This window comes from Xenopus laevis, chromosome 1L, assembly GCF_017654675.1.
Source record: "Xenopus laevis strain J_2021 chromosome 1L, Xenopus_laevis_v10.1, whole genome shotgun sequence".
Taxonomy (NCBI): Eukaryota; Metazoa; Chordata; class Amphibia; order Anura; family Pipidae; genus Xenopus; species Xenopus laevis.
In genome coordinates, this window is record NC_054371.1 from 31,490,802 (window position 1) to 31,515,095 (window position 24,294).

General features: G+C 36.8%; 1 protein-coding gene across 17 annotated transcripts in view; it reads left to right on the top strand.

Moving 5' to 3' along the window:
- The first annotated feature begins 1,271 nt into the window (after positions 1-1,271).
- LOC108698051 (slit homolog 2 protein) overlaps positions 1,272-24,294 on the top strand; it is a 198,125-nt gene continuing 175,102 nt past the window's right edge. For 5 of the 17 annotated variants that reach the window (XM_041588212.1, XM_041588218.1, XM_041588217.1 and 2 more), the window contains exons 1-4: positions 1,272-2,094; positions 4,680-4,751; positions 5,837-5,908; positions 12,280-12,351. In XM_041588212.1, the coding sequence (XP_041444146.1) occupies positions 1,889-2,094; positions 4,680-4,751; positions 5,837-5,908; positions 12,280-12,351 (422 nt within the window). In that variant the 5' untranslated portion in view covers positions 1,272-1,888. The remainder of the gene's footprint in view (positions 2,095-4,679; positions 4,752-5,836; positions 5,909-12,279; positions 12,352-24,294) is intronic. The other 12 variants (XM_041588214.1, XM_041588226.1, XM_041588239.1 and 9 more) reach the window with 6 other exon arrangements.

Sequence of the window (24,294 nt, forward strand, 5' to 3'; positions counted from 1 at the left end):
AGAGAAAAAGGAAATCATTTTTAAAAATTTTAATTATTTCATTAAAATGGAGTCTATGGGAGATGGCCATCTCATAATTCCGATAATTGTTTCCAGATAACGGATCCCATACCTGTACATTATTTGATTAAAATAGACTCTACGGGTAGTGACAGATTCAGGGAGATTTAGTTGCCTGGCAACTAATCGACTCTTCTTCGGGCAACTAATCTCCCCGAAAAGCCTTCCCGCCCGCTAGAATTTAAGTCGCCGCCAGAATGGCTGAAGTCATCTGAAGTTGCCTCATGAGGAAACTTCGGGCAACTTTGGAAAATGAAGTGCTCCGAGTGCCATCCCGCCGGCGAGAAGGTTTCCCGGGGAGATTAGCTGCCCGAAGAAGAGGCGATTAGTCGCTGAGCGACTCCCCCAAATCTTCACTGGTGCCCTTAGGGTAAGGTCACACTGAGCGTTTCGGGGAGATTTATTCATCTGGCGACTAATCGCCTCGTCTTTGCAGCGGCCAATCTCCCCAAACGCCTTCCCTCACTCTGCGCTGGCTGAAATGAAAAATCGCCTTGTGTGGCAACTTCAGGCGACTTCGGAAAACAAAACGCCGCTTGTGATTAGCGCCGGCAATTTTTCATTTTAGCCAGCGCAGAGTGAGGAAAGGCGTTCAGGGAGACTGGTCGTCGCAAAGACGTGGCGATTAGTCGTCAGGCGACTAAATCTCCCCGAAACGCTAAGTGTGAACTCACCCTTACCCTATGGGACATGGCATTCCCCTTATTTGGAGGTTTCTGGGTAATGGATTAAAAAAAGAAAGTTCCCCACTGAGTTTATTTTCGATTGTCTGTACATGTGATTCAGAAAATATTTTTTTAAAAATTTTCAAATAAAACAAAATTCTGTTGATTTCCAAATATTATGCCTAATTGGATTTTTTTCCCCAGATGTCTTGATTGTTATTTGGATATTACTGGGGTACAGAAAGCTGATTGTGAGGGGGGGGGGCAAGAAACAAGGGAATGAGCAGTGATTTGGTGATAAACAGAGCACTCTCCAGCACAAGCTGTTCACTAGTGTTGACTTTAAAGTGGCAGATAAATAGTGCAGGGAACAGCCAGGAACAATAAAGTGACCAAGACAAGCATGCTCCCTATCAGCGTCCCCCCCCCCTGTGCTTTGAATAGGGAGGTTCTTCCCATGGTGGCGACAGATTGCAATGCAGCCCTGTAGGAGGTATTCAAACTCTAAAGAAATGTGCTTGTGTGTGTTTAAGTGGGACCGTGTCATTGGATTTAGGAGGAGAGCAGCAGTGTAAGGTGCTGTGCCTTTAAGAGCAGTGTGTTTGTTTAGAACCTCCTCCTCTCCCTCTCTGGCTGCAATGTGCAGTTAGTTAGCAGACAGGCTCTGGGCAGCAGCATGGGAACTGTATTCCCTGTATTTACACAAGGCTCAACTGAGATGCTATGCAGTGACTCCAAGTAAGTTCTGCTGAATATACCTGCCTGGTGGGCTGACGTTTCCTGCATAGACTTAGCCTAAGGATATCCCAGCTATACAAAACCCACACAGGGATTCTGACGGAGATACAGAGAAGAAGAAGAACAAGGATTGCTGGGGCTGCTGTAGGCAAAAATCACAATCATCAACTCTGACGGGAATATAAAAGCTTTTGCTCACAGCCACGACAAGTTGCCATTGGATCTTGGAGGTGTGCACCAAGCATGCACTGTGGATAAGCGAGCGCTGCGCTACCTATAGCACAAACTTGTGAGTTCAGAAAAAGAAGGAAAAAAAAAATCCTGCAGAAGATCAGATTGTCTGACAGTTGTCCTGTGTTTGGTGACATCTAACAGTTCTTGGCTTTACTTGGGTGGTTTTGTGTTTTTTTTTTTTTTTTGACCAAATGTTACCAAGCGTCGTGAAGAAAAAGATGTGCTACGTAGGTTTCTGGAAACTGTCCATCTCTTTGGGTTTGGTACTGGTCACACTAAGCGAGGTGGCACCACAGCCTTGTCCATCTCAATGCTCTTGTTCGGGCACCACCGTGGACTGCCATGGGCTCACCCTGCGGAGCGTGCCACGGAACATCCCAAGAAACACAGAGCGTCTGTAAGTGGATATCCATCATAGACATGCCATATCTGTATTATTTCAATGATGTTATAACTATGAACCTCACTATATATATATATATATATATATATATATATATATAGTAGTTCCCCAAGATTGACACACTCCTGGGCTTCATAGTGCAGTTTAGGAAAGAAAATTTATTGTCAACGTTTCGGTCCTGTTCTGGGCCTTTCTCAAGACATTACATATGTGTGTGTATATATATATATCTATATATCTATATATATAGATATATATATATATATATATTACCAATTTTACCAATTTCTACTTAGAACCCACTATAGAAGCACCAGTTCTATAGAGGGGTATATATGTTTATTTGCAGCACGCTATGCACCTTACAAGGCAGGTGCCCACTTGTTTCGCCCCCATCCTACATTGTGTTCTCCATCCAAACTACACATTTATTATGCTTATATAGGGACGATCAATATTGATGCCTGATGTGACATAATAAATAATTCTATTGCCTGGTCGACATCTGCTTGCCTAATGATTACAGTTTTCAGCAGCCAAGGCAAGAGAATGCAGAACGAGGGCAGTTTACTTTGGCCGTTTTGTTCTTTTTTTCCCCCCAGAGTAACCTGCAGTAATAGAATTTTTGATTTTGCATGGTGTGTTAAAGCTAGGTAGCCCCTATGAATGAATGGCTACCTACACTCTGCCTGCAGTGAGCTTCTCAGTCGGAATGTGTGGCATGCTGCTATCTACTCATTATCCACAGATAAAGTAATCTTTATGCCTGCTGCTTTGTATTCACTCCCTAATCTTTATTTAAGGGAACAAAATATAGAAATAGATAAGCAGCCTTGCAAAGATTATCAGATAAGCAGGGGAGGGGGAAAAAAAAAAGTTGTATCTGGTGTCTTTAATTTATCCCGAGCTGACTGTTCCCTTTGAAGGTGGAGGTATAGTGAGTTCGTTCAAGCAAACTTTGTCATTCCGGTTTAAGGGGGAAAAAAAATGCTTTTCCAAGTTGTTTAATGAAAAGTGACTGGAGTACTGTATTTAATCTAGGTCAAGCACGCTGCTTTGTTTTGAAGGGTGCAGAACAGCATGTCTCAATGCACTAATAATATTTATACACTGTATAAGATACACACTGGCGATTTTTTAAACTGGCTGAAGTTTTTTTTTAATTTGGGGGAAGTGTAAACAAACTGTCAGCTCCAGAGGATTTTTTTTTTAACTTATTTAAATCAACCGAAACACAATCAAAACAAATGGTGGCACTAACAGTGGAGCTAAACAGTTTATGCAGAACAAGTGTCTCACTCTTGAGAAGACTAAATTATTAAAAGGAGATGGTTTCTTATATACAACGTTATGATCTCATACACAAATCAACCCCCCCCCCAGCTCAATAAGTTCCTGGAACATCTCAAGTCAAAAGACAAACCCACGTTTAGGCAAACAGAGGCAAAGAATACACTGTCCTATCTAAATAAACTCTGCATGATGGTATAACAAATATTTCGCTTCTATTTGATGCCTGCTGAAATTCACATGATATATTTGAGGTATATGTCTTTTGTGATATGTACATAGGGAAGAACAGTCTAGGTTATATGGTTTATCTCATTCTGGATTATTTCAGGGATCTATGTGACATACAAAGGCACATCTTAACTCTTAACTGTGAGATCTCAAGCATGGGAGAGCAAATTAATGACTGAGTTGTTCCAAAGTTTCTAAAAGTTTGTTGTTCTCCTTTTTGCTAAATGGTAGTCCCCACAGTGGCAGCAGATAGGAGCAGATGTCTGCTGAGCTAATCTTCCTTTGATAGAACTAAGGTTAATTTATGATCTTGGCCAGATATACCAGATAGTGTATTAAGCCCAGAAGTTGTTTAGTTTAGAGTAACAAGCTAAACAAAAAAGACCAGTTCCAAAGGACATTCCATTCACATTTCATTTGTTATTTTAAAACCTGTTACCTTACTATAAAAAAAAGCTGCACTTTTTTATATGGATCATCTGAAGACAAATTCAAAATCAACCAAAATAAGTCAACTCTTGCATTAGCTGGGCCATTCATTCCTCTGCACGAAATTCATATTTGTTTTTGGGTTTTTTTGACGAAGTTCAGAAGATAAACCTTTTTTTTTTTAATACAAAGCCATAAATATTCCATTTGCTTATCTATGCAGATATTTCACTCTTTTCAGCTCAGCTGATAATACAGATTCCCAGTGATGAGTAAATATCCGCCGGTCGTAAAATCATCAACTACATGTAACGAGGATATAAATAATACCATTAAGATAAAACCTTGATGAGGCACACTTCAAAGTTTCTGCTCAAATGTTGACATATGACTTAAAAAACGTTATGATGTTCCTCTGCAAAAGTTACCGTAGGTCTCTTTTATGGACTTCTTACAGATAAGCCTCTTAAATGTGAAGTTTGGAACTCATTATCTTTTAAGATAACATTGGTCTGAGTTATAAATCATATTTGGCTTTTTAATGTAAAAAAAAAAAGAAATTGAAAATCTAAAATGCTGACAAATTATTTCTATTGCTGATTTTTTTTTTTTCGTTCCTGTTTTCCCAGAGACCTGAATGCCAATAATATCACTAGAATCTCCAAAACAGACTTTGCTGGATTAAGACACCTCCGGATCTTGTAAGTTTAAATAGCGATAATATCCCGAATTTGCTTATTTGTGTTCCGCGGTATTTGTAAATATATAACAAGCACGGGCTCTTTTAATGTTCCTTTCTGCGAGCCACATGCCATGTCAATTTTAACCAGATGTTAATCACGAGTAATAAAACCCCAAAATTATTTCATATCCACTTCTTAATAACTCTTAGACGGTATTCATTTTTATTTTCATTGTCGTGCTGTAATTTGTGACAAATGGGACTCCTGTTTAATTCCTGGACTTTTTTTAAAAAAAAAATATATTATTGGAGGTGTTTTATGGGACAATTCTAAAAGTCAGCTTGAACAATTTAAAAAGTTAGTTACGCATTTTATTGCCAGACCAGATTTTCATCTGCAAGTAATTAGTCACCATTTTCTGTGTTTTCCAACACATTTATAAAATTGGTGGTCATTTTTTTTCCCCAGCCATTGTTTTTTGATCTTTAGAACTTTTGGATCAGTGAGGTTGGCATGTTTACAGTATGGATTTAGAAATAAAACAGAATTGATCTTCTTATTTATGCCATAAGTAAATTATTATTTCTGTTTTTAAATCTACAGCGATGCCATTTAAAAATAAAACAAAACTTTTTGGGTTTATTTTCAGTTTATTTTAAGTATTACTTTTAATAATAATAATAATATTACGGATACATTGATGTGTCATTTAAAAATTATATTTTTGGTTAAAAAGCAAAAGTTTGACAAAATTCTTTATTGTACAGCCTTTACTATATTGCTAATCCTATAAATAAATGATATATGCTCTATTTATAAAGAAAAACTGATGTTTTGTAACTTTTTACGACAGAAAAATAAATCGTTTTTAGAAAATTGTTTAAAAATGTGTCCAGCATACTGGAGAAAGTAGGATTTTATGTCTCCTGTCATTTCTAACCCTACGGTCAGAAAATTACCACTACTATTATTATTACATATCAGATTTCCAAGGTGCCAGAATTGCACTAAAGATGGCTATTGGCATATTTAGCAATGTCAGGTATTAGTGACTGCATGATTAATGGCTGCACAAAATCACGTTCATATTTTGTGAATTGTAGGCAGCTTATGGAGAACAAGATTACCACCATTGAGAGGGGAGCATTCCAAGACCTGAAAGAACTGGAAAGACTGTAAGTAAATTTTAATTGCAATCCTGGCTGCACAGTTTGTTTCAGAGCATTACCACTGTGCATTGAACCTTGTAGCTTAGGGTAGTTATTGAGAGCACCAGCCTCTTCCATGGATTAACAAAAAGTAATGATTTATGCACTTCATTCAGTTAACTCCGTGGGTGCTAGGAATGCCTGAAATAGTTCAATGACTGGAGGAAGTTCATGGACTACACTTTACAGTATTCTTATACTGATCACGAAAGTAGCCAGTTCAGACGATTGCTTTAGTTTAGTGTTGTGAAACGCGTGGGGGGAGAAGGTTTCTATTTAAGAAATTGCTGGTTTGTGTGTTTAAGATCCATGTTTTTATAAATAGTCCTGCGTGTAGACTTTAATGAAACAGCGCCCTCCAGATGCCAAATAAAAGCACAGTAGAAAGTTTGCTTCACTTTACAGAGCAATACATTTTGTACTTAGTTTTTACAAAAAATACCTACGTACCTCTAAGACCTAAAACTACTCTAGTTTTGCTCAAAAAATATTTATTACACTATAAATCCACAATTCATCAGAAAAAATAAAGTAACACTCGAATATGCAGATGCCATTTTTGTTAGGGTGACTTTCTATTATTTCTCATTTAAGGAAGCATCAGAAATTCTTTTCTGCCCCCCCCCCCCCTTTAAGGTATTGGGGTACCTCACTTATCCTTATTAGCTTTGTACTAGGAATCCTTGCACTATACTATACACAGGAACAGACATATATTTTAATAAGTTATTTTCAGACTAATGCACATATTTATAAAAAAATAAAAATTGGTGACCAGTAAACAATTCCAGAGTAATCATTGCCCAGTTGATATTAGACTTTCCTAACTGTCAGGAAAATGTCTCCCAACCCTGGTAAGTGCTCTGTTCGATGTGTTAACTTGCCAATTCAGAAATGTACCTTCTGTCACTATAGAACTATGTTATTTTATGGGATGTTAGAGCTCAGTGGCAATGTTGAGCTCTAACACCCTTCCAATATCATTATCCCCCCTAAAATGTAAATGACATTATTAGTATATGTTCAATAAATGCACAATAAATCTGCCCCTTGGTGTGCTTTGAGCAATCATTAACACAAACACACAATATTATACTTTCTCCTATCTGTTTCTTATGCACTGGGAAAAAAAGAATGTGCCAAAGTCATCTGCACCCTGTACCATCCAGTTGATTGTTTTTACTGTTAACATCCAGAATCTTAGGACTGTGTTGCTTCCCCGGAGACACCATTTCTCCAAGATTATTTTATAAAAAATCTTTCAAGGAGGTGCTTTTGTGCTATGGGAAAATATTTATCTAGTTTAGTGCCCAGTACGTATCTGGCTTTAAACTTCAAGGAGAAAGAAATTCTGCACAGTTTCTGTTTCAGATCTGTATTTCCCCAAAAAATGTTCTGGATAACTAGCATGGAAAGTTTATCAGACTGAAAGGGAGTAGACAGTAACATATAAAGACATAACTTATTGTCTGAACAGAACATACTTTTTTCCTTTGTGTGGCACCTATACATATCAGAGGAAGCTGTAATACTGTCCTAGACATCTAATTATATTGACTCGATTGACTATTATTTTTTTATTGAGAATTATTCACCTGGGGACAATAACTTTGCCCACACTCAGATATATAGGAAAACTTTATGGGGAATATTTATCAAGGGTCACATTTAGAATTTGAAAAACTTTGAAATCCAAATTCAAAAAGACCAACCGAAAATAAGTCTACGGTTTTTTTTTCCTGAATAGGTCCGTTTTCGATCAAATAGGTCAGTTTTTTGATAAAAATAGGTCTGTACCGAATTTTTTCCCAAAAAAAACTTTGATTTTTTCAAAGTCCACCAATTGACTCTCCCATAGGCTAGAACAGCAATTCGGCAGGTTTTAGATGGCAAATGTTCGAAGTCGAATTTTTAAAGAGATAGTACATGATAAATTTCGATATTCAAATTTTTTTTTTCAAATTCATATAGAATTTGGACTATTCCCTAGTCGAATTACACAAAAAATAGCTCAACCTTTGATAAATGTACAGGGAAGGAATGTTCTGTAAATACAATCAACTATACACTCATACTTTAAACCTAGGCTTCTGGGTGACTTCCATTATGTATTAAATGAATAAAAATGCAAGGGTCCACTATGGCTACACTCACACAGGTGAGGGTTATTTTTGACACTTTGTTAGACATAATCGGTCAAGAATCTAGGTACGCACAGGTATCTAACAAAAGAAATATATGATAACTGGCCTCTTCACCTTTAAGAGAGTGGGGTTCTTTAAGGGAAAACATTTCGTGAGTTCTACAGGGACTTGGGAATCTTAACATGGAAGTCTGATAGAAAGACATCAACAGCTATGGACATCGGAATATTGGGAATAACTTCAGATTTCCACTGATTTCCATTATTGTTGCAGTCAAAATGCAAAGCATTGCAACAGATATGCTTCAATATACTCAAGAGTACTCCTGGGCAGCATATAAATCATTCACCTAAAATGTGACTCTAATAAAGTTCAGGCTTCCTCCCTCCCAACTTACTTACAACTTTGAACACCCCTTTGGAATAACTTTGTTGTTTCTGACTGTGGGTGTGCAAAGACCTTCTAGTTTTCCTTAATAAGGGCTATATATTTTCGTAGATCACACTCATCTTTTTTATTTATTTCCTGATAAAAGATAAGATAAACACTTGTTTCCTATTGATAACTATATGTATTTAGCCTATAGCCTGGATAGTCTTTTAATGAGCCCAGCTCTCATGGTTCTTTGGCAAATGTCTTTATTAGCAAAATGACCAATACAGTATGTTGGTTCCATCTGTTCTTCCTGAGTTCCACTGCTTATGTCAGAAACATATGTTCATGTAGTTCTGGTCCTCTAAACAAGCTTGATTAGTTGCTAAAAATGGACATCTGCAACAAAATGAAAACACTTGCGAAAGCTGGAATATACGTTTGAGAGTCAAAAACAAAATGACACACTGATATACAAGTTGCTCCTTGGTTATTTTAGAAATGAGAGAACGGGAAAAGATATACACATTTGCTGTTTGTGTTGGGTGGTTATTTTTCTTTCAAACTTCAAAATAGAGACTAAAAGGACCTTTAAGATAATTCATTTTCCAGCTGTTGCAGACTACAAATCCCAGCATTCTCAGACCTCCTATAGAACAGGGACAGTGAGTTGCAGTTCCCAACAGCTGGCGGTCCAGAGAGCAAGATATGTCTGGTCTAAATCACATACAAGTATTCTATTAAGGGTTCATTGGCCTCTTTCCAACCTGCATTCTTTTTTGAAAGAAAGTGAAACTGAAATCATTGCGGTAAAAATGAAATTAGTCTTTTTATTGATAAATACAGCTAATTTACAGATGAAGCCACTTGGATTTGTGAGATAAATGCGTCATGACTCATGGTTAATTGAAGAAACTGCGTTATCTAAAGTCATCTTAACTCATTTAATGCATTTAACCTTTCCATTAGCATACCAAAGCACCATTGTGAACAATGGTGAATGCTTTAATTAGATGGGATGTTGTGACGCAGTTTTCTGTGTTAAATGAGATAAATGGGATATCTGTGTTTAGTTATTCTGTGTCAAACAGACAAACCAAAATGGCTGCATCTGTATAGAGAATTCTTTCAAAGTTAAAACAGAATTTATTGAACTTTTGTTTGGAAAACCTTTTTTTAATCATTTCTTTAAGCTTGGTTACCAATTAAAGTTGACTTTCCTCCAGGATGTAATTTAAAGGGGTCATCGTGGTCTTTGTTCCTGGGTCCGCTAAGGCAGTGTCTGCCTAGACTGAATGGAGGCACAGAAGCCCTTGGTTTTGAATGAAAACCAAGATAGATATACACAGCCCTTTTATGCCATTCCCCAGCTGTTGACCAAAAGTAAATATTTCATATTTGTGAGGAAGAGCTAAGGGAACCTTTTTTGTGTACAACTGCCAAGTCCATCTGATGGAGGCACATTGTCTTCTCACAACCAATTCATCTCCATGGGGCTCTGAAATCCAGTACCATTTCTAAGGCAACCTATAGATACATTACAAATACACTTCTTTTATTCTCCTGCTTTATATATATATATAGTGCTAAAGATGGGCAGTGGGTGAAGTTATCTCCATGAGTCAAAAGCAATTGGGTCTTCGTTTTATAAAAGCAACTAATGATTGAGTGCACTGAACCAATAGGTGCATCAACATTAATTGCAATGCAGCCCATTGGTAAATTTAATTAGCTGAAGTTATAGGAAGGGTTAATCATGTGTTACCTTATTATGCTAGAAGCAATCTACTGGTCCATAATTATTTAAGTGATAGAACAGAACATTTTTTGGATGCATTTTTAATCTAGTTTGGTAATCATTGCTTATAATTATACTTCTTGTAGATGTTCAGATTCCATATAAAATGTTTTTTTTTTTTTGCTACATCAAGCTAATTCTCTTTTTGATAATAGTGCTATCTACTTTGGCTTCTCTATGAACCAACAGGAGGACCACTGTAAATATAAAAATGTAAAATGTAATTAAGCTGGTGTTTAGAATTTGATGAAATTCCATTACTCTTGGGAGATGTGTATAGATTAGCAATGTTTTCAAATGTATTACATTATAGCAAGGTATGTATGTATATTATCTAGAAAACCCCTAGGTCTACAAATCTGCAAAATGCATTCACTTGGTGTTCATTGTTTTCAGGGTGTGAAGACAAAGAAAAAGCCTCCCTGGTTCTCAGACTTAGCATTGTCCAGTTCATGATTTTACATTACAGTACATTATTCCATGGAAACATCCTGACCGCTTTCTTTGAATGGTTATTTTAAATGATGGTGAGAAGCACTTTCCAGACCTTCTCACAAATTCCAAGTCTCTGCTGGCTGTTTATTTTTCCCATGTCTAATGTATATTCATCCTCCCACTTCATGGCTTGGGCGATATTATCTCCTCTCTTTAAACCCCAAAGTCCACTGTATCAGACAATTAGTAAAACATTTTCTCAGCTCTTCCCTTAAGAACTTTTTGTTTTTCTATGGGGTTTTGGATCAGTTTATTGCAGATTGTTTTATAATGCCAAAATAAGTATTATTCTTCCCATCAAATAATATTTACAGTGTCCCAATATAATACCTACAAAGACAACACTGACCTCTAAAAATGATCTTAAAGCAGCATCAACACAAACATTTTTATCAGGGCAACAATTATAGAATTTGTGATGGATTATTTCTCATTCAAAGCAACTATCTTGGTGATAAACTTATACCCAACTAACCAACTTAAGAGCAATACCACATTTGATATTTTGGATATTGCTATTAGAAGAGCTGGTTAAAATCCTACTACTCCTCTTACTACATTGGAATATTTAATAGGCCTAGTTTAAAAAGCTGTTACATTAACACTATTAGGTTTCAGGATGTTTTGAAGAATGTTTCTAAAATTGTTACTCCTAAAATATCTTCCCGTATATCCAGTAGAAATTGTTTTAAAAGGACATTATATTAAAAATCTCTTCCCATCTCACAACTGAGCCAACAGACTTTTACCCACTGTGCACCCCACTGTGCACACCCTAGCTGGAGGCATTTGCATCTCTTGTTTTCCCCTTTCATTTCTTTGCATTTACTAATAGGACCTCTATCTTTATGCGTCATATGAATGAAGTATGGCAGCCTACACCATCATAATTTATTTATAGAGCAAGATACACAGCACAATTTATAATGTAAAAAAAATGCCTTAACAGACAATAACAATGGGATCAGAGGGTCCTGCTCACAAAAGCTTCCAATCAAAAGGTTACGGAAAATCATAATTGTATAAAAATTAGTTTTTTCTTCAATATAAAGGGTTTTGGATATCTTACTAAATTAACATTTTTTACAAGAGCAAATATCTTGTACAGTTATGGGACCTGTTATCCAGAATGCTCGGGACCTGGGGTTTTCCGGAAAACAGATCTTTCAGTAATTTGGATCTTCATGCCGTAAGTCTACTAGAAAATCATGTAAACATTAAATAAACCCCAAATAGGCCGGTTTTGCTTCCAATAAGGATTAATTATATCTTAGTTGGGATCAAGTATAAGCTACTGTTTTATTATAACAGAGAAAAAGGAAATTTTAAAAAAAATTGGATTATTTGGATAAAATGGAGTCTACGGGGGGGGGCAGCCTTTCAGTAATTCTGTAAGCTTTTTGGATAATGGGATCACTCATACCTGTACTATAGAAGAAGTGCAGAATATTTGTAGCTTTATATACATTAATTGACATTTGTATATTTGTCTTTAACGTATGGCACTAACAAATCGATATCTGTTTCAGGCGCCTTAACCGAAACAATCTGCAGGTGTTCCCTGAACTTCTTTTCCTGGGGACTCCAAAACTCTACAGACTGTAAGTAATCTTGATGATTTAATGGTTGTGAATTTCGTGATCATGTCTTAGATGCATACATATCTTCATTACATGGTAAGGCAAACAAGTCTTATTTTATGTGGTCTGATTATGTAAGCGAAGTGGAAGCAACACTTTTACTTATTTAGCCTTGGTTGAGGGCAGATCATTGGGTGCAGAGTCATAGCTTTTTCATAGCATGAGTAATACACTGATACACCAAAAAAAATTCCTTAATTCTAACATTTAACTAACTGAAAGGTGAGATGCTCCTGCAATTTCTCAGCTATCTCTCTACAGATCTTTATCTGCATTCCTCTGTGACATTTGAAATTATGGGACAAAGGTTAACATCCGGAAACGTTTGCTTAGGCAGCTCGATTATAATACCTTAGAAATAAAATATCATGCACGGCCAAAACGTAATTAACCGAGCATCAACTATATAATTTAGTCTCAATCTTTATAGATAGAAATGTTCATGCTGTGGAAAGGGGGGTGAGAAATCATTGTACTTCCTCAGCTGAATTGCACCCTCAGGAAAGCAAGAGCCAGAAACAGCAGGAACAATCATAAGGAGCTTGACTTGCAAGGAAACTCGAATAACTGGCCTTAAAATATGCACTTTGTAATTGGCTTCCAATGTGCCGACCTCAGGTGCAGAGAGTCCGTCATTTTATAATTCACAAATGCTTTTCACTGGTGTACTAAAAATGTCAATCATGGAGGTGGTCAGACAACTCAACTTGTATTACATTTCACTTTATTATTCACATTATTGCTGTGCTTTTACAAAAAAAAAAAGCCTTAGCTATGGTGATGGGGTGTCGGTGGGTTCAGCCAAAAGGAAAAAGTGTTAATGGAGTCACTATTGTAGTCCATTGTTCTATATTTTTCATTGAATTGTTTGTGTTAAGCTGGGAATGCCTGATATTTCTCATGGGTGGTGTGTTGTAATTGGTGAGCAATGTTCATAAGCAATGGCACAGATGGCTGGATGGAAGGATGATGGCACAGGGGGATATTGTTTTTCATATTTGTGCCAGTGCCCAAATTGCCACCTCCAAATGTCAGGCAGTTTCCATTGAAGTCAATAGGAAGCAGCAGGTTTATGCTGGAACATGGTATTAACACCCAATTTGCCATCTCCAAAATAGAACTAAGAAGACTGTTGTATAAGAAGCTAATTTTCATTATTTCACTATTTTATGAAATATTAGTACATGCTTTATTATGTAATTTTATCAGAAAAAATATAATTAGTTCTGCTTCTTGACTACTACAAAATGTTTTGCATTTAACCAACCTGATCTGATTACACGGTAGGGTGGTGGCAGACGTGGCTACTGGGGGAGATCTGATTATTAATTTAGGCGACTAATCTCTAGCCTTCCCGTCGGCTAGAATGTAAATTGCCGGCGGGATTTGTCTCTGAACTATTTGTTTTCTGAAGTCGCCCGAAGTTTCCTCACAAGAAAAGTCGAAGTGATCTGAGTACCATCCCGACGACGATTTACATTCTAGCCGGCAGGAAGGCATTTAGGGGAGATTAGACCACTGAAGAAGAGGCGATTTGTCACTGGGGTGACTAATCTCCCCCAGTAGCCACTTTTGACACCACCCTTAGGAATGTGTTTTAATTACTAGTTGCAAACCACCAGCTGGCGATAAATTATATAACGGTAAAGGTTTACATGGCTAATTAAAACATGGCATTTTCACTGGTATAGGACCTGATAGCCAACTAGTTGCAACATTTTGACACTGCTTTTACAGAGCCAGTTGTTATGGGCTAATGCAATAGGTCTAGTAACCTATAGAAACCAATCAGCAGTTATCATTGATAAGTAAATGAGTTGGGTGCTTGGACAGCATACACACTGTAATGTTAGTTTAATTATGAGCCAATTTATCTACTAGGATGAATAAGATCACCCAATGGCAAATGCCACCCAGATAAAGTAGTAGGATTTATTTAAATAAATGGAATGAAAATTATTAAAGACCAATGTGCTACCATCAGTGGAAACTTGTGGAAACACAAGTACCACCACTGATGCGCTGAGGTGGAAGAGCTGTGTCCCACATAAAGTGTCGTGGAAACAAATATTCAGTCAGTGCTCGGAAGGACTTGGAATGCAATTAACCTCTATTTAGTGCCAACTAGGTCAAATATTTGCTGTTGTACACAGTGGATATGTGTGTTACATAAATAATCCCATCAACTACCTAGATCTTGCCCAAATATACATATGTATTAGGCCAACTGTATTATATCAGCTGCATTTACGTGACGTACACCTGTAGTATTTGATCCCCCAGGTAAATCAAATAGCTTTACAGTGTCTTTCCAAAACTAGGCTATAGGTATTGCAGAAAAGCTCTCATTTTAGATGAGTATGGTATCATACGGATATTTACACAAATGAATTTGTATGGCATTTAAAAACAGTTATATATAGAGAATAAATTACCCCTAATGAATATCTTTATGCACATAGTGATTCATTTATAAGAATTAAGTTGGTAGAGAGATGCTTACTCCGTTGGAAACCTGCAAGCATAAGTATTACAAAAGCATATTCTTGAAACCCAAGCTTTTCGCCGTGTCCTGAAGGCAATAATACAAGCCAATTTGCCACTAAAGACCAATAAGTGTAAAACTACATATTGACTCATGTTAATGGTACTTTTGCAGACTGCCCAGGTTACATTTAAAGGCATCTATCAACTGTCTTTTGTGCTCAATGCAAATTGCCACCATTGAGTCATAAAATGACCCAGAGCATTGAAGAGGAATGCGTGTATTCAAATGACAATGAGAAGTCAGCCGAGACAAAGCCTCAGCCGTTCTCTGAGTAGCATTGTAATGATGTTCATTAAGTTCTGTTGCTGGTCCCATGATAGCTTGAGCATTAATGAGCCAATGCAACCACCATAGGTCACACTCCGACCCTTCATTCTCTGCATACCAGCCATTTAAAATATTTTATGGTGTCCCCTGTAAATGAGTGGTTCTATTTCCATAAGTAATTTGTTTATTAAGATGAAGAATGCTGCATTACATGTATAACACCATCCATAACTGATATAAATGTTGACACAACTATAACACATGTTTTGTATAACCTAGAATTAATGCCCTGACACTTGACCATCAGTCAAAAACATAAATGATAAAAAGTTTTCTTGAAGAGGGGTATACTTACCCTTTGATAGAAGGCCAAGGAGCACTACTGTTTCCTATAACAAGGAAATTATTTCCATACTGGTCCACATTTTTCAAACAATATTTGTTGTAATGGCTCTTGAATGCAGCCCCCCCCCCTCTGCCTTGTGCATAATAATTATCCTCTGACCTCTAGTTGTAAATGAGATGCCAGGTGAAAGGGGACACATGCTTAGTTTGTAGCCTAAAAACAAAATGAAAGAAAGACGATTACGTATATATGAATTGTGATTAGACATGGTTGCTTGCCGCCAGCACTCCAATATTCTTTCTCTTTGCAGTGTGCTCCGGTTTCTCTTTGCACCAGCTTATAGAGCACCGCATGGTCAGGTCAAGGCACTCGTTCGGAAATAGTAGTGCCGTTGCAGCTGTGTTTGTTGGAGCAGGAGACTAGTTTAAATAGCATTTCCATTTATCCAGTCCATTAACAGAACTCTGTAAAGTAATACCAACTCTGCATAAACTACAGGACACTGTAATAAAATTACAAGCACTTGCTGACAGATGGGGAGCGTAAGTGAAAGGGAAGTGATATGTTTTGAGTTTAAATGAGACAGTGGGTCAAATTTTATTTTATTTTTTTTGCTCGGATAAAAGTGTCTTGAATGTATTTTGTACTTGATGATGCTGCTGGTTGTGCAGAAAGGGTTACATGTGTAATGATTGAGAAAAATGGAGATTCTTTAAGATATTGTGACTCCGTTCTGCAGTGTGCAAAATGCCAATAAAATGGATTATTAGTGGAGTATTGGGAAAATAATGTTAAGTACTGTATTCCATTATCTTAAATAAAACCTAACAGTATATATATAGTCTTATAGTCATGATGTGTTTGTTGGCACCAATACATGTGTGACTATTTTAGAATCTCAGAATTAGTTGTTGCCTACTGATTCATTTGGAATCATCCGAAATCACATAGTTCTTATTGATATAAACCTACAAACTTAATCAACACTGAGTGATTTGTTGGTGACTTCTTTGCAATTATAAGGCAAATATACACACAAAGCACACTTTATCGATTCCCCTGACACACAACAAAATATTCCCTTCGACTATAGGTCCACGGTCTCTGATGACTTTAATCATTTTACTCCTTCCACACCTTAAATTGGAATCCACTTTGCTTTAGAATGTCATACATTTCATATAAATCATGAAGGTAGAATGTACTTGGTTCATGAAGGATCCTAAACTTTAGGATTGTACACTGCATTTTAGGATCATAAATGGAGGCACATATGAATATGCAGATATTTTGTATATACAGAATATCTAAAGGAATAAAGCTTGCTTAGAAATTGCTACCTTTTTCTCATTGAGCGAATAATATAATTAATTTTGTGCCTGAATTATAAATGATCTCATCATCATAGTCACATCACTATTTTCCACTGCTCAATAAATACACAAAGCTGGTTTTCCCTCTCCCTTTACTCACATCTTTTCTTGATTATTTTCATCAGCTACATGCCAACATCTCCTTTATCGAGTATTCAAGGTGACAATATAGATTTCATTAGGACTTTAAAATGTGGCACCAACAAGAGCAAAACATAGAAATTAGATATGATCATATGCGCCTAAAAATGTAATATATTCCACTAGGATATTGTCCTATATATATATATATATATATATGTGTTAAAGAGCTATATGATTCTACACTATGCTGTTATACTGCATACAGAATATATTACAGACTATACTTGCGTGTGTAACTGTATTTATATAATTTTGCATGCAGCTCTTACAAACCAGCAGGGTTTGATTTAAAGTGCAAGGTTATATACATTACCAAAAGCAAATTAGAAGCTTATAAGTAGACGAAACATGAATGGAAGAAACAGCCTACCCTTGGAGATCTTGAAATCTAATTAAAATCATTGGACTGCATTGAACGGTTACAGATGAATATGTCCTTTCATAGTTTGAAATATTCTTCCATTCATTAAGAACTGGGTAAAGAAGGGGTATTTGATGTATGGTTGTACATAAACAAAGACCCTTACCCTGACCAAAGAAGAAAATGATGTGATCACAAGTGATCCAATTGTCAGGCCTAGGGGCTAGATGACAAAAACATGTGCATTTTTTTGACTTGCGGATGACAAATTTTCACTGAAGTGTGACACCCTTCTTCTGTGGGTCACTGGATAACCTCCCACACGTTACAAGAGAGATGATTGGCTTGCAGGGTTTTACATGCTAATTCATTGACTTTGAAGGTATGTTTATCAGGTAGAATTTGGGTGCATCACTGTCACAGACAGAAAAATAGCTGGCAGATTTGGTTAAAATGATTGGTCTAGCCCAGGGGTCCCTGACCTTTTTTACCCGTGAGCCATATTCAAGTGTATAATAATGTTGGAGAGCAACATAAGCATGCAAAAAATTCCTGGGGCTATGGTGAGTATGGTAGCGCCTTTGTGGACTTGCAATCTACAGAAGGCTCTGTTTGGCAGTAAACTTTGGTTTTTATGCAAATAAAGCTTTCCTTTAAGGCAGGAATTCAAAAAGAAGTACCTGCTTGGAGGCCACTGGGAGCAACATCCAAGGGATTGGAAAGCAACATGTTGCTCACGAGCCACTGGTTGAGGTTCACTGGTCTAGACCATCCTATTTTATTGTGGTCCAATTTTTATCTATTGACACATGATCTTGAAATGCTCATAGTATTTTAAGTGTCCTTTCTATTCACATCTTCATCTGATAAAGTCTCCATTGCAGTTATTTCTGATTTGATTTATATTTTATTTAGAACATTCTCACATATTCTAATAGAGTTGACACTCTAGCAGCTCTGACTCTGTTATTCATGGCTGGATTCTTATTATGCCTTAGCTGTGTACTCCTCTTCATTAAACCAGTTTGGCCCCTGCCACAGTCAGAAACAGGGTTATGAGAATTACAGAATTCTGTTGCCACGGTTACTGTTGTCCAGAAAGATTGATATCACTGCTCATACCATGATCCAACATTATAGCTAATAGAGATTTGTTTTGAAGCTAACACTAGAATGTAGAATTCTGTTACTCCAACATATAATATATTCTGAAGGTACATGGTAATCTATTTGAGAATAATATTAATGAATGAATGGTAGCTGCTATATGCAAAAACATTTTTTATCCATGTATATTTCTTGCCGTACTGTTCATCCCCTCACCTGTGTCTTACATCTAGAGAAAGATGTGAATGCTGCTAAAGAAAAAATTAAAATGATATAAAATGCAAAAGTAAGGATCAATAATATACAAATCTGAGAAATAAACGGGGTAGCTTAGAGGCAGTCATAGCTGCACCAACATGTTAATCAGTTTAGCCAATACTGATCTAAATGCTTGGCCACCTACGGGCCCCTTTGGTTTGGAACGGTCATCAACTTGCAGTAGGTTTGTCTAGGACAATTGTCTCCAATCGTTGCCTTATGAACAACATGTTGCTCATTAAATGCTTTAATGTTCCCAGTGGCCTCAAAGCAAGCGTTCATTTTGAAATTCCTGACTTGTAGGCAAGTTTTGGAGGCATACAGTCCTCCATCAGACTGGCACATCTCATAGGAATACCATATAACAAAATACAGCAATTTTTTGTGTGGCTAACTCTTACATTTTTTGTGTGGCAGCTCATGGGTAAAAAAGGTTGGGACAACTGGTCTAGAACATGTCAGTCTACTAATGCTTCTTCTTAGTGCATTTATAAGGAAGACTTCAAATAGGGTGGGGTTGCAGTTCCTTCCTGAGTGTGGCTCATGGGTAAAATGTATGGGGACCCTGGTCTAAGATCTACTACAATCTACTAATGCTTCTTCTTAGTGCATTTATAAGGAAGACTCCAAATAGTGAGAGGCTGCAATTCCTTCCGGCAAACTTGGCTTGACCACAAACCGCCATTACCTGATCTTGTTCACCATGTGCCCTTGCATTGTCAATCTTATTTTGACAGGGAATCTATATTGTACAAAGATGACTCCTTGCTACAATTACTATATAATGATTACATTTTCACCACAAGTATGTACAGAATGACTTCTGAGATATTTTATACTAGTCATTGTGAGGCAGCTATGGTTCTATAAAAGCTAACTGTGAATATAAAACAGATGATGTTTCCCGTTGATGACTTTGGTTACATAACATTTAAGAATCACACACACACACTTGCATCGACTGAGTCTGATGTCTAAATTTCCCTCGCACCCAATAATGGCTATTAAGTATTGTATACCAGTCCCTCCGAATTGGATCACACGTGCAAGGCTTTGTTTGTATTTTGCTCATTAAACCTATAGCTATTATTACTTAAACTATTAAAAATCAGAAAGCTATATCTTTACATAATCTTTAGAATTCTTTGGGGGGGGCTTCAAAATTACCTACAATAGGCAGTACCTTTTCCTGCTAGAAGAACTCTGTTGCTTAGATTACAAAGACAATTCTTTATGCACGCTCGCTTAAATAAACATATCGAGAAGAAAAAGCATTACTCTGATAATTTAATAGTAAATTTGCCGTAGGTCCTGCCGTGAATTGTAAATAGATCGCTGGTTTGTTTGCATTAAATTGGTAACATAATTATGTTTGAATTTGCAAACTAAACCAGCACTTATACTGTGTTACAGAACAAACATAGATGTTTTTGTCACCTGGTAGAACCTTATATGAGTGTGATTTGAGAAGTTGAGGCAAACATGAATTAAAAGGGGGGGAAAAGCATGAAGCCTAAAGTATAAAGCTCAGATAAAATAGAATATTAATCGCAACGGAGCCTCTACATGAATTATATCAATTATGTAAAGAGAAAAATATCCATATAAAAGTATCCAATTGCCAGGCACCGTTTAATGGGTGAGAGAAAAGACTTTAAACACCAATAAGAAGATTTAAGGGAATATTTTTGTTAATGGTCTTTGAACACAATAGCCCACAGTGTTTATTTCTGGAGAAATATTAATCCTCTGCTATAAAAGGTGCATTTTTTTTTTTGTAACAATCAACTGCCAATCAGCATTGGAAAAACAACTTTTCTTTCCAGCAAGGATTTGAGATGCTGACGAAGGAATAAAGCGAGTCCCCTGACTAATATAGAAAAAGGGAAGCAGCTGCAACGAGGAAAGTCTATGAAGAGTCATTGTGATATTAACTACCCTGTCAGAGGACTAGTCCATTTTATTTCCTTGATAAATGAAAATGGTTGTCCACCTATGCACTGACTCAGCTTTCACTTTGTTTCTCTAAGTAGCATTCAGGCAGGAGAAATCTTTTCTTTCTTGACCTACACATATATCTAATTCAGATGCTGTTCTTTCTCTGTTTTTTTTTAAATTTATTATTGCATTAAGCTTTTCTTTATTCTAAGGAGTTTTAAGCGATTGAGATGAAGAATTACACCCCCCCGCATCCATTTAGCCATGGCAATGACTGAAAAAAGCAGTGCAATTGTAAAACTAGCAAACACAGGTGGTGCAGATGCAATGGGGCTATTGGTTAACTGGAGCAAAGAAATGTATTTAAATGTGGCATGCCCATTGGTTTGTATGAGAAGAGACAATAATAGGAGAAGATGTATGGTTACTCAAGTAGCACTTCAGACAATCAGTGTCAAGCATGTCTGCTCCTATTTGGGACATGCTGATATTCCAGCTGGATACACTTCCCAGCAGCCTTTATTTAGGTCACAAGCTGAGCCATGTGACTGCCTTTTGCTAAATTATCAAGGGAAACCAAAATGAGGCTTCTGCTGCGAACCTCTATGGGGTGATATGCTGGACACAAGCCCATTGCACTGACCTCTCTTGTGCACATATACATGTATGTTCCATATATCATTTTACAACAGCAAGATCTCAGCAGATAGATTCGATTCTTTTTAATAAAAAAAAAAATACAACATTTCTTTTCTTTTGTTCAGTTTAAGAGGTTAAAGGAATTCAGACGTCAATGTCCTATCTTCTAATAAAATTCTACAATATGGAGGAATACTATAGGATGAAATCCAACTAAACCATTGGATACAATTGTGCCAGTTAATCACTCTAGCCCAGCTAGAAAAAAATACCACTGCAGCACCTCTTTGTTGGAAAAGGTGATCAGTTTAATTTATTAGGTCAAACAACCTATTCTGGTTGTCTCACCTAATGAATTCAACTTTCACTTTTTCCAACAAAGAGGCGAGCAGCGTTATTTTTTCTAGTATGTCTATTTAAACCCTGGCAAGGGTTTCCGGACTACTTTGCACCCAACTCACAAGTTTATACAAGGTGGTTGAAGCACATTCAACTTCTAGTATTTTAAATCACTCTAGCCCAGTGATAAGGGGTCTTTGTACTGCTATTCTAGGCTTGTAGGTGTTTTGTGTGGAGCCATAAAATGTTACATTCCCTAACCAACCAGCCTAGAAGAGAACAATACACAGTCTGCACTGTCAATCAATTCAACAACACAGTTTGTGTATTTTAAGGCCATACTAAAACCAGATTTCTAAAGGTTAGTGAGACCTCAACCTACAACAATCAACTTAAAAATCTACTAATAATTTTAGATTCTTCTAGATTTTTACTTGACCTGTATTAAAAAAAAAACTACCAAAATTCAAAATTCTCAAAATTTTTTTTAATTGGAAGAACAATCGTCCTTCCTGTTTTAAAAATATAGCAGGGAAGCCTGGCTGGAGTCATGCGTCAAACCAAATGTTTATAGACAAACTGTATGACCTAATGCTTCAGGCTGTGAAAGAAGACGCGGAGTTTATAGGTCATGGGTTTAGCTATGTTGAAAAAAAAAGGTTTGACATGGCATCAATACATGAAACTACATTAATGTTTATTTAGATACCATGAACAATATAGTAAGACATTGTAGAGTTGAATTACCATGTTGGAAAAATAAGCAAAGTTTTTTCACAATAAACCTTGTAAACGTTAAGTTGCACCTTTAGTTCACAGGTGCAATGGAGCACAAAAAGTTGTGCTCATCTGTATTTGCAACACTAGATGCGGACAACAACAGCAACACGTGGATGGGACATAGTCATCACATAGAATTCCCCTCAAGGGTCTACTGTGGGAACAAAGAACAGCTACTCTTCACCAGCATTATCATAATTATTGATGAGTGAATTTTTTCGCCCACGTAAACAATTGTCGCACATAAAAAAGATTTTGACTCCCATTGACTTCAATGCATTTGCAAATTTTTTGCAGTTTCGCTATTTTTTTCGCAGTTCCACAAATATTTCGGTGAAATGGGACAGATTCGCCCATCACTAGTCACAATTTATCAGGCATAGTCTTTTCACATGGTTTTCGTCAATTAGATCTTCTATTCTTTAGTGAGGTCTACAATAATTAGAAAACATAGGCCTATGAAATTTAAGGGTTGGTTGCCAAGTCTAACTCAATAGTGTCCCATTGCAACTGAGATTCAGAATAAGTACTGCTTAGCAGTTTCTATATACTTATATATAAACATATTTTGTGCAATGTCAGTGTTTAAAAGATTCCGTCTGTGCTTGGGTTCCAACAATTCAATTTGATGCAGAAAGTTTTGTTGGTGGAGGCGGCAAAAGCCACTTGGGCATGTCGAAAACATTAAGCTTGTCTTAGAATATAACAAAATACACAGGTTTGCTTCAAATTCCCCCAAAATGCGACAGTAAATGTAATTATGTGGCTTAGGTTTTGTAATGCAGCAAGAGGAAAATTAACACAATTCTAATCAGAATTAGCGTGGGCAGACTCATGATGGCTGGTTTCTTAGATTGCTCAAGGGTTTAAGAGCCTGGTTTAACTGAATTGCTGTAAAAAGGCCCAAAAAGAGAGGGTGATTGCTTCCTCTGTGCTTTAGATGATTAAAATTTCTCCCATTTTCAGTTTCTGTTTGTTCTGTGTCTTAAACCAACAAAATACTTACTTAAGACCAGAGGAAAGTTGCAAAGGAAGAATAAAAAGGCAGGGTGAAAAGTCATTGTGGGCCAACAATTGGTCCTAATCCCCACAAAATGCTGGAGAAATTAAATTTAGTCTTTTTTTTCCCTTTGAAGTGTTACCTAGGTCACTAAGCGATGAGAAAGCAGAACTGGTCGCTAAGTAGACCTTATCTTTGTTTTGTGCCTCGATGCTTAACCTTAGACACGATAAGGCATCTTAAAGTGTTGTGGGAACTTGATGCAGAGAATTAACACGGTGTCTTTTATTGCACTGGATTTATAATAGGCTGTGCTGTCAGTAAAAGAAATAGCTCTGTTTACATTTCAGTGTTAAATGATCATTTAATTAACACCATGAAAAACTTGTTAATTCCTTAGTACCTTTTATTGTTGGTATCCTGGGAGTTTTAATATCCCAGTTGGCGGAAATTTCCTTTATAGGCCTCACAAAGGGAATGTATGTACGCGAAATGGTCAAAAGAAGAGCCGGTCAAGTCTTGTTTATCTGCCCTGTCAAAATTTCAATGAATTTTAATTCTAGTGCATTTTAGGAATCTTGCTGCGAACTCAGATTTTTTTGGGTTCTGTTCTGCTATTGTCCTGCGTTTCACAAACACTTGTGTTTGTCAAAAATCTCCATGTGTTTGTAACCGCTAAACGATCTCCTTGGCATTAAAACATTACATTTCCTGTGCGAATGAAATGATGTAAGTAATGAGACTCCTTTCTATTCTCTGAGGAATGTCAAGCAATCACACTTTAGAAGGTCACCATGATAGGCC